We start from the raw sequence: 11,428 nt of genomic DNA, 5'->3' as shown, positions 1-11,428 counted from the left end.
TACAGCTCACCTACAGTGCAAACTGCATCCTTGAGTAAATTATAACCTTCATGAATTCATGTTTTACTGCAGGACTGTTGTTTCAGACTGAACTGCTTTCAGCCAGGTGTTCCTAATAAACTGGCAGCTGAGTGTAAATGTCAGAGTCCGTCCAAACAGTGTTTGTTTTGTCACTGACAGGCTCAGATTGTTATTCTAAGTGTGTGACAGCATAATGAAAGGATCCCTACAGAGATAGAGCTTTGTGTTAAAGAGTCAGATCCTTTTTGTTTCACCAAAAACAGCCCTGAAATCACCGTCACCAAACCCACCAGAATACATTTACATAAAGTCATTTTAGAGTCACAATATTTTTACATCTGATCGGTTTAAAGCCCCACACAGAGAACAAGTGAGAATGAGAACAAGCTGTCATGAAGGCCTTCTGACGTCGCCGTGTCTCGACCAAAAAGTTGCACCTGAACACACCACAAAGACTCAAGCTGATGGCCAACCATCACGTATGTTCTGCTCCTGCTGAGAGGAAATGACTCTCCACAGCAGCAGACGACGGTCGTCTGTATGCGTCATTGAAAAAGGGAAACAGGAAGAGCGTCTTGATGCTAGTTAGCCAGTTAGCACATGAACAACACAATCAGAGCATATTTACCGTGCGCCAGGAAACAATAACACAAACCATCAGGAAACGTTTCTGCTGAAGAGAAAAATAATCTGACCTCATGGAACAAGTTGGTTTGGTCTCACTCCCTCTGGACTTTAGCTCTTCCTTTACTCACTGACGCTCCTCTGCTCCTCACCTGAGCTCAGCTGACAGTCACAGGGAGGTCATTCACTGACGGGCACCACCGTCTGCGACGCCTATTCAACATGAGGAATCAGCCAAAAAAAGCCAAAGGGGCCAATGGCCTAACGTTGACCGACGAGGGCCGACCGTCAGTATGGTGTGTTGGGCCAAAGCAGGGTTGGTAATTGTTGGAACAAACATGAACGTGTTTTATTTTATTTTATTATGTCTAGATTTTCACTACATGATTATCGTAGCCAAAAGAGTTCACTGTTGTCTGACAGCATTATGAAAGGATCCCTACAGAGATAGAGCTTTGTGTTAAAGAGTCAGATCCTCCTGTTTATTTAAATGCAGTCTGGTGGGTTTGGTGACGGTGATTTCAGGGCTGTTTGTGGTTAAACAAAAAGGATCTGACTCTTTAACACAAAGCTCTATCTCTGTAGGGATCCTTTCATAATGTTGTCACACACTTAGAATAACAATCTGAGCCTGTCAGTGACAAAACAAACACTGTTAGTGGACGCACACTGACAGTGTGAACATGAGTGGTCACACTGCAGGCAGCAGTCTCACTCAGCACTGGACCAATTTTAAAAATTGCTGCTTTCAGACACAAAATCAATCATGTAGAGTCCTGGTTAAAGGAAATACTGAACTTACACTTCAACTTGAGGCACCTGAACCCTCAGGTTACCTTAGTTACCATTACTTTTACAATTCAAAGTCAGACTTTGACCTATAACAGATGTGTAAGGATCTCTGAAGCCTCTGTTTCATGATTTATAATTAAATTATTAACAGAAAGTTAAATTTTGGAAACTGAAATCGTAATGTGACTTTGAGGTGGAAAGAAAGACTCCTCCAGACTGAAATATTTTCACAGTTTATTTTTATTTCACGCTTCTTGACAACCATTATTTCATAGAGCAGGTTTACCTCTGATAACATATCAATAATGAAGATGCACTCTTGATCAGAATAATATCACAGCTGACAGGCTCAACACTACCTGGATCAAATTATAGCTCTCAAAGAAAATCCCAAACAATTTCCAGGTAGGTTTGGTTTGCATTTGTTTCACTTCATCGCTACAAAGTTTAAACATTCACAGATCATATGTCAAATGTTGGTGCACCTCATCACGACTGTGTCTGTGTTCGCTCGATGTGGTGAAACCTGAAAGATTGTGTCTCACAGTCTGAATTATCTGCACAGATTCTTCACCCCAGTCTGATTTGCATTAGTCCGTGTCAGTGACGTCATCAGGCAGTGAACAGCTACGTTTCCATCTGGTCTCCACCCGCCGTGTCACACTTCTCTCTCCAGCTGCTTGATGTCAAAGGTCATCAAAACACACATGTCAGTGGATTCTCCCGAGGTGGCGGCGGCCAGTTTCAGTTGCTGGAGACCGTTTCCACTGAAAACCTCCCCCTCCCAGACTCTGCTCTTATTCAGTTTGAGATCAGTTCTTGTCTCACCCATCACGCTCACCCTCTGGGCCCCGGGGACCCTCACCCTGAAGCGGACCCATGAGAGGGGCTCCAGCAGGCCCACGCGGGGCTCAAAGAGCACGCAGCCTTTCCTCCAGGCTGAGTAGACGCAGGGGAACGGAGGCCCCGGCTGATCGCAGCTGTTCCTCAGAACAAAGTCACACATGGGGTTAAAATCTCCAGCGGGGGTGATCTTAGCGTACAGACCCAGCCGATACACCCCCGCCTCAGGCAGGCTGACGCTCACCGTCACCTTGCTGTCTGTGTACGTGCAGAAGACGTGCCGTGTGAGCGGGACGGCTGCTGCTTTGCTCTCCTCTCTGCTCAGCACAGTGTGAAGCTCCAGGTCACGCTGGTTGTGGAAGGTGATGTTACACTTGCCTTGCTGGGTGCTCACCAGCGCCGTCGTGTGGCTGAATTTGGACAGCCCCGCCTCTGATGTGCGGGTCCCCGGCCCACACACCGAGCCCAGGTTAGGAGGGAAGAGCTCCTCCGGACTGACCACCTTCCCTTTGCAGTGCAACAGGAAGTTTGCGGCATTCTGGAACTTGGCGTCTGTCTTCTCGTAGTCCCGCACAAACACTGAGAGCCGGTAGAAGCCACGCAGGGGGCACAGGACGTGACACGTCAGGACATCCGCCTGAATCTGAGTAGCCAGGCAGCGCTTGGCGACTGAAGCCTCCAGCTGTGGGTGGACCAGTTCACACAGCGCCATCAGAGGCCTGGACGTCTTCAACGTCAGCTCAAAGACACCCTCCTCCACCTCTGCAGCCTTGCTGCCCTGACTGCTCCCTGCAACACCCAGAGACCCCGCAACAGGCTGCAGACCCCAGGACAGGAAGGGGTTCTCTGGGATCTCCTCCATGGCCCTGGGGACGGGACACTCGACTGTGTAGGAGCAGACCCAAATCAGAGGCGTGGTGGCTGTTTCAGGTCTGGCAAACACCTTCACGTCGTACACGCCGCTCGCAGGCGGCAGGAGCTGCAGCTTCATGCTCCGATGGGAAACCGTCAGGAGGCCGAAGGACGAGTTGCAGGACTCTTTCTGCTCTGGAGCGCCACAGTGGAGGAGGTCCTGGTGCTGCGTGATCTCATACGTAAAAGTTGTCGGCCTGGAGAAGCCGAGGGACACGTTTGCCTCGCCGTCATCTGAGGAGGAAATGAGAGGAGTTTTTTAAATACAGTTCTTCCGACACTGACAGGAGACACCTGAAATTAACTCCAACAAAGCAACTCGCTCGTTCTTGGACAAAAAAAGAATTTTCAAACCTTTCACAAACGAGTGCATAAAACTGTGTAGAAACAGGAGGACTCATAGATTTACACTTTCTGTAAAATCAGCCAAACCAGGCCGAACCTGTGACGATGTGGAAGTGATGAGGCTGCATCAGTCGCAGCCCCGAGGTGAAGAAGGCTGAAGTCTTGAAGACTCTCCTCTCAAACTCCTCCAGGGCGATGGGCGTGTCAAGGAGCTGCCATTTCTCCTCATCGGGGAAGTGTGAATCTATGAACTCCTCTGGGTCCGTCAGGAAATAGAAATCATCGAACCTTGGAGGCAACAGATGGAGACAGCAGACTGGTGTGAGACTCGACTCGCTGCTGGTTTCGCTTGTGTGATAATAAACCAAAGAACAAACGAAGACTTGTTACGGTTTCAGAGCTGCTTCATGGAGCTGTTTGCTAATTGCACAGATTCGCTGTAAGCTCCCAGTTTGGGTTATTTCAGAGAAAACATTGCTTTTGAAACACCATCACCACTGACTGGAGAAAGAATCTGTTTCTGTGTCAAACCTTTTGACGAAGCTTTCGTTCTCCATGTCCACTCGTCCTGCTCCCCAGCAGGCGTCCAGCAGGAACCACTGTCCTCCCAGAAGCACAGAGTTCCACAGGTGATCAGATTTCACATTCTTGAGGCTCTGACCCTGAAGGTACCCGACGCCCTTACTGTGGCCCGGCACCTCTTGGCACTCGATGCCCACCTCTCTGGAAACACAAACCAAACAGAGCACGCTCACTGTGATTTGTTTTATATGCCGTGTCCTTAAAGTCAGGTTCAAGGTTGGTATCTGCAGTAACACCATCGAGAGGTGGCCACGGGCCAGCCTCGCAGAAGTAATCAGTAATGATGGGAGGCCTCTGTGTGTGTGTGTGTGTGTGTGTGGGGGGGGGTAGACATCAGTATTTGGGTTGGGAACCGGAGGGTCGCCTGTTCGAGTCCCCGTCTGGACCAAAATATGGAGCGTGGACTGGTGGCTGGAGAGGTGCCAGCTCACCTCCTGGGCACTGCCGAGGTGCCCCTGAGCAAGGCACCGAACCCCCCAACCGCTCGGAGCGCCTGTCATGAGCAGCCCACTCTGACATCTGTCCACTTAGTGCATGTATAGGTCCAGTTTGTGCTTGTGTGTGTTTGGACCTGTGTGTAATTGACAACAGAGTGAAAAATTGAATTTCCCCTCAGGGATTAATAAAGTATATAAAATTAAATTAAAGTGATTTTGATGAAATAGCACTGTCGAGATTTAGCTCCAAAATTCAGAAAATCACCAAGATTTGGAACCCATGTTTCCTTGATTAAAAATATAATTTAAAAAAAAACACCCAAATTTGGTAAATTGCCAAAATTTTGCACCAAATTTTGTAAGGCATGTTGTCTTTAGAGGTATAAGAAATACAAAATATAGCCATTTAAATTTGTATTCCCCTCCCCAGTGCTTTAAAAATATATTATAAAATAAACAAATCAATACAAAAACACAGTCTGTCTATATGTGATTCCTCAAGTCTCATATTCACATAGTTTTCAGCTCACCTGCAAACTAAAGCACCATCATAGTACTCCTATATAAATTCAGTTTGTGCCACCCTTACATTTCAGTGGCCCCACGGGGCCACAGACACACCCCCAGACATTATTCACAGGGGCCCCATCTCTGTCCTGTTTTAATGTTTTATTTAAGGATACATGTGTTAGCTGATTTAATGTTCTTCTTAAAGGCTGGTTGTCCTTTCCCTTAAAAAGACAAATATACAGCTTTAATTTAAAGGAGTTCATTGATTGTAAGGAACAAAACATCTGCTGGGAACAAGTCCTCTTCACTTCAGTGGAGACTCATGGCTACTGTCATGGCCGCCCAAAGAACCTTTATTTGCATCTGTGCCGGCGATGGCCATAGTTGGAGGGTTGTTCATCTGTCCGTCCATCTGTCTCATTCTTGTGAACGCCTTCATATTTGGCACAAATGTCCACGTGGACTCAGCAATGAACTGATTAGGTTTTGGTGGCCAAAGGTCACTGTGACCCCGCATCTGTCTCAGTTTCATAAATGCGATATCTCACGAATGCCTTGAGAGAACTTCTTTAAATTTGGCACATACGTCCACTTGGACTGAAGAATAAACTGATCAGAATTTAGTGGTCAAAGGTCAAAGGTCACTGTGACCTCAAAACATGTTTCTGTCCATAACTGAAGAATTCATTCACTAATTCTGACCAAACTTGAAACAAATGTCTGACAGGATAAAATAATGAAGGTCAAAAGGTCAAAGGTCAGCTTGACTGTGACATCATCATGTTTTAACGTCATATCTCAGGAACAGAAGGGGAGACATTTGGTCAGATACTGAATTGGTGACTCTAATCTTGAAACTGTGCTGATTGTATAGATCTTCTGTGTGTGAAGCGTCCATGTTTTCACTGACATGGATGGAGGCTGTCAGAGACACTGGACTGGTGGGCGGAGTCATACAACCACAGGGTGGACTGGTGGGCGGAGTCATACAACCACAGGATGGACTGGTGGGCGGAGTCAGACAACCACAGGATGGACTGGTGGGCGGAGTCATACAGCCACAGGGTGGACTGGTGGGAGGAGTCATACAACCACAGGATGGCCTGGTGGGCGGAGTCATACAACCACAGGATGGACTGGTGGGCGGAGTCATACAACCACAGGATGGACTGGTGGGAGGAGTCATACAACCACAGGGTGGACTGGTGGGCGGAGTCATACAACCACAGGGTGGCCTGGTGGGCGGAGTCAGACAACCACAGGATGGACTGGTGGGCGGAGTCATACAGCCACAGGGTGGACTGGTGGGCGGAGTCAGACAACCACAGGGTGGCCTGGTGGGCGGAGTCATACAACCACAGGATGGACTGGTGGGCGGAGTCATACAACCACAGGATGAACTGGTGGGAGGAGTCATACAACCACAGGATGGACTGGTGGGCGGAGTCATACAACCACAGGATGGACTGGTGGGAGGAGTCATACAACCACAGGATGGACTGGTGGGCGGAGTCATACAACCACAGGATGGACTGGTGGGAGGAGTCATACAACCACAGGATGGACTGGTGGGCGGAGTCATACAACCACAGGGTGGACTGGTGGGCGGAGTCATACAACCACAGGGTGGCCTGGTGGGCGGAGTCATACAACCACAGGGTGGACTGGTGGGCGGAGTCATACGACCACAGGACAGTTACTCTAGTTTCATCTTGAGGTGAGAGTTAAAGGGAAAACGGCCATGCTGGTTGTTCCCTCGTCAAAAATTCAGCATGAAGTCGTCCCCGTCCTGAAAGCTGTGTGTGGCTGTTTACTGTTTGTGCTGCAGTTTTTCAACACGATCCATTCAGTGCACATCATTATTTAAAGGCCTTGAACTGTGAGAGGACCAAGGATGCAGAATTCAGCACAGCACTGAATGAATGGATGGAAGAATGAGCACTTACTGCTGAGTGTGTACTGACATGTGGATGAATGAAACACTCAGAGGAGTGTACTGCAGTATGTGTGTCTCTCCCTGTGTGTTCACTTCATGTGATTATATTTTTATTTTTTCAACATGTCTCACTCAAAAAAATAAAAGATGAAAATCTCGATGAGGCACAACAGCACTGTGACCTTGTGTCTTTCCGGAACAACAAGTCCTCGGTCCCAGGAACCTGTGTAGCTCATAGTTTCATCTGTGTCTGCTGGATTTATTTAAAAAACTAACACGTTAACTGTAACAAGTTTATTAGGTGATAAAATGCTAATGTTGTGTTTATAGCAAGCGGTAACCTCCTGGAGACTGGACTTAAGGCGCCATTTATTTTCCCTGTGAGTTAGAAAGGGGTTCAGGGGGCCTCCTGGGGCCTTAACCGGCTGTAAGTTGAGTATCACCGCTCTAAGACAGTGAGGAGAGGCCGCAGTGTCTGATTATTTCAATTCAGATTATGATTCAGATTTTAGTTTAGTCGTGTTTACCTGCACATCTCAGTACAGAGGCTGGAGTAGCCGCAGCACACGCCCCGACCGGCCGCAATCACCTCCTCCGGTGAGCTCAGCTTCTCCGAGCGGCCGAGGAACCCGCTCACATCGTACTCTACAAGACAACATTCCTGTTATTCCAAAACCAGGAGTAAATATAACGCGGACAGATCCTAAAATCCCAAAAGTGGTGGATTACACAACAGCAGGATTTATATTTAGGGTTCAGTCTGATACCCACCGATGTTGTGGCACAGCCAGACCCAGATGGCACGAAGCCGCTCCAGCTCATTCCTGGCTCCTTGTGTGATACACTGTGCTATCGTCTTCACATCATACACACGCTTTTCCTTCAGCTGCAACACACACACACACACACACACACACACACACACACACACAAAAGATATCCACTGTTTTATAGGTCATTAACCCTTCATATAAGGTCTTCATGTGTTCACATTCAGCCAGCATCAAGCCTTCCCTGTAAACCTGCCAGTTGTTTTTTCATCAGCTTACAGCATCATCCTGTTTGCCCACATCTCTCAGTGCCATTCAGTGTATTGAACAAACCAGGTTAGCGTCCATGCTCAAGGATGTGAGCGCTGCCTGAGAGCTGCAGTATTTGTTAGCTTTTATTGCAGCAGATGAGTCGATGTTCTCAGTGCTCAGAGCTCCTCTGCAGAGCTCAGGGACACAAAGGCCCACCTCTGTTTTTAGTTATCTCTGGTTCCTCCTGCAAGTGACCTCTTGATTTCAGTTCTCGGTCAGCTAACCTGGCTGGTTCGTTTAGCTTCTCTATGTTGAGACTGTCGGTATGGACGAGCTACAGTTTTTCTATGAAGCTTAAAGGGACAGTTCATCTCAATATCAAAAACACATATTCTTCCTCTTCCTGTAGAGCTGTTTGTCAGTCTGATAGTTTTGGTGTGAGCTGCAGAGTGTTGCAGATATCAGACGTACAGATGTCTGCCTTCTCTCCAGTATGATGTCACTCAGCCTGTGGAGCTCAAAGTGCCAAAGAAATACTTTTGAAAAACTCAACATCAATGTCTCTCTTCAGAAACCATGACCTGGTTACTCAAGATAATCCACAGACCTTGTTGTGAACAGTTTCATGTAGGAACTATTTCCTGTCTACACTCACTGACCGTATCACTGTGCAGAAGGAAGTGTGCATCTACTCGTGTCCTTAACCGGCTGAACCCTAACCGAACTTCAAGGAGGCTACATCATAGAATCCCTCCAAAGGAATGCTCCAATGTCATGGATCCTTTGAAGTCTTCCTTCAGAGAATTCTCAAATATGCACTTGTGTATCCTCAACGAGCGTAAGGGAACCCACAATACTTTGTGCATGATTTGCAGATGAAGGCGGGGCATCTTCAGTGACACACACCTGGGCACTCGTTAGGCTGCGCCAATGTGTGTTCACCAAATACCGGGAAGGAGTCTTGCCTAGACTCTGTAAGACCTGCCAAGGAAGCATCCTTGACTTTGAGACGCAGTGATGGACGAGAGGCTCGTGCTCATGACAGCACGAGATGTAAACATTAATGGCGTCCTCCTCGGCTGAGTTCTAACGTTAGCTAGCTCAGTGATGCTAGGTGAGCTAGCAGTAGATGCACACTTCCTTCTGCACAGTGATACGGTCGGTGGGTGTAGACAGGAAATAGTTCCTACATGAAACTGTTCACAACAAGGTCTGTGGATTATCTTGAGTAACCAGGTCATGGTTTCTGGAGAGAGACATTGATGTTGAGTTTTTCAAAAGTATTTCTTTGGCACTTTGAGCTCCACAGGCTGAGTGACATCATACTGGAGAGAAGGCAGACATCTGTACGTCTGATATCTGCAACACTCTGCAGCTCACACCAAAACTATCAGACTGTGCAATGAGAGGAAGAGGAGAAATATGTATCTTTGATTTCAAGGTGAACTGTCCCTTTAACAGGTGAAGTAACGACTGATGTTTGTCACTGGCAGATTTGCACTTTGGCCATCAACAGTAAAAATGTTCACACTTCCTGTGTTATTATAAGGCTGTTGTGTGTTGTCACCTCTGCTCCAGCCCTGATGACGTGTGAATCGACCCTGTGGAACACCTCAGAGTTGGTGAAGAGGTCCTTTCGGTGCTTCCTCTTTCCTGCCGCCACAGGGCACGGTGTCACCCTCTGTCCCAGGTGAGCTTTAGGCTTCAGGAGCCTGTGCTCCTCCGCCTCCTTCCTCACAGCGCTCTTCTTCACCACAGTGATGGTTCTGGCTGCGCTCTCGGACGACAGCTGTCTCTTTGCCGCAGGGCGCTGATCTTCACTTTCAACTGTCAGTTTCTCAAACACGGCGTGCCTGGAGAGCACAGCACTCTGGGAAGCTTCAGCACAGACCAGGACCTGGGTGGCTGCTGCGTCTCCCCCAGGAGGAGGCTTCGGACTCCCCTGGGCCTGACTCTCATGATGCACCAGAGCTCCGATCACAGCAACAGGGTTTGCTTCGCTCAGGATTCGATTCTCCTGGAGGTCATGGAGCTTCACCTGTGCACATCCATCCTGGCTCACCTCATCTTGCTGAGGCAGGCGTGCAGCACAGGAGAAGGGGAAGGAGAACTTCTGAATGGCAACTTTAGCTGACATTATGCTGGAAGCATGGCGCCCTGACCAAACAGAAGGTACATACTGTTTAAAAGACAAAAGACATTTTCTATTTTTAGCTAATATTGTTAATCCTGGGAGCAGCTCGGCCTTTTTGTTCAGCAGCTTTGGATGAGACTCAAAGCTGCTGAGACAAAGATCCATACCGCACACGCTGCACTGAGTGACACAGAGCATGGTCTATACAGTACATTCTGTGTAAGACAGTGATGAATTGGCAATTACATGGTGTCTATTCATGACCAGAAATGAACGCAAAGGTTGGAATCATTAGTCACTGTCACAGCTAACAGTGCAAAGACAGTCAGAACCTCCACCAGATTAGCATGACCTTATAACTTCCTGTGTGTGTCTGCAGATTGATGGCTGTATTCAGCGCGTCTCAAAATGAGCAACATGTGTGAACATGTGTGGTGAAATAATGACTCGTTCGTTTGAAGGGTTGGCACGGTGGAGGCGCTGACCGTCCTTCAACCGGATGACCCGGGCTGAAACTCCGTGTCGACAAGTATCTGCCCGGCTCAAGTGTCCTTCAGCAGACCACTAAGTCCTATCAGCTCCGCGGGCACTGCGCTGCAGCTGACCCTGACCTCAGACCTTCCTGGAGTGCGACTAAAGTGAAGGTCCCGTTGGATATCACAAGGTATCAGCACTCATGTTGGAGTCAGTCCAAGCACAAAATAAACTCTTCAAATGAAATCACACAGCGTTCTAGGATCACTCCCGTCAGTGCTCATGATAACTCTCTAAAATGCAGATATGTGTCAGATTTATGCTCAGAGAGGTGAAGGTGGGTGAACCCAGTCTGGGTCGGTTGAACTGCGGCTACATCCCTGAAAGTGTCCGAAGCTTTTACTCACCCTGAGAGGATTTAAAATGCCTGCTGGATGTTTGCTGGAGTGTCGGGCGGAGATGTTTCCACTGTGTGTTCTCAGTGGTCCCCAGTTGCAGGGGGAGGCTTATATACCCTCCCAGTGGCCTGCCAGAACAGGCCCCAGAATAACAGGCCTAAAAATACTACAAAGCAGTTAAGACCAGCCAATAGAGTAAGCCCCAACTGAGGAGTGTGACGTCTGTGTGTGTGTATTTGTAAGTGTGTATGTGTGTGTGGCGTACAGATGTATGTTCTGCTCTCTACATGCGTTGGCTAATCAGTGTGTACACACCGCAGTGTGTCTGAGCACAGTGTGAATTCATGTCAGGTTGTGTGTGTCGGCATGTGTCCATATGGATTCTGAATGTGTGCGTT

The 11,428-nt window shown here is 48.0% G+C and overlaps 1 protein-coding gene across 1 annotated transcript; it reads right to left on the bottom strand.

Moving 5' to 3' along the window:
• Nucleotides 1-1,669: 1,669 nt before the first annotated feature.
• On the bottom strand, nucleotides 1,670-11,134 carry ky (kyphoscoliosis peptidase). The gene is made up of 7 exons (XM_033641972.2): nucleotides 11,040-11,134; nucleotides 9,592-10,181; nucleotides 7,774-7,888; nucleotides 7,530-7,647; nucleotides 4,069-4,260; nucleotides 3,635-3,825; nucleotides 1,670-3,426 (listed from the first exon to the last, which is right to left on the bottom strand). The coding sequence occupies exons 2-7, from the start codon at nucleotides 10,159-10,161 to the stop codon at nucleotides 2,096-2,098; spliced, it is 2,517 nt and encodes an 838-aa protein (XP_033497863.2). The 5' UTR covers nucleotides 10,162-10,181; nucleotides 11,040-11,134; the 3' UTR covers nucleotides 1,670-2,095.
• Nucleotides 11,135-11,428: the final 294 nt, after the last annotated feature.

This window comes from Epinephelus lanceolatus, chromosome 15, assembly GCF_041903045.1.
Source record: "Epinephelus lanceolatus isolate andai-2023 chromosome 15, ASM4190304v1, whole genome shotgun sequence".
Classification (NCBI taxonomy): Eukaryota; Metazoa; Chordata; class Actinopteri; order Perciformes; family Serranidae; genus Epinephelus; species Epinephelus lanceolatus.
This window is presented reverse-complemented; position numbering and strand designations above follow the sequence as displayed.

What these genes read in the sequence shown, in the direction of transcription:
- ky (XM_033641972.2), bottom strand. Translation starts at nt 10,161, where the DNA reads ATGTCAGCTAAAGTTGCCATTCAGAAGTTCTCCTTCCCCTTCTCCTGT. An exon ending in CTGGCTGTGCCACAACATCG is followed by an intron (nt 7,648 to 7,773) that starts GTGGGTATCAGA and finishes GTTGTCTTGTAG; the next exon opens with AGTACGATGTGAGCGGGTTC. An exon ending in AACGAAAGCTTCGTCAAAAG is followed by an intron (nt 3,826 to 4,068) that starts GTTTGACACAGA and finishes GTTGCCTCCAAG; the next exon opens with GTTCGATGATTTCTATTTCC.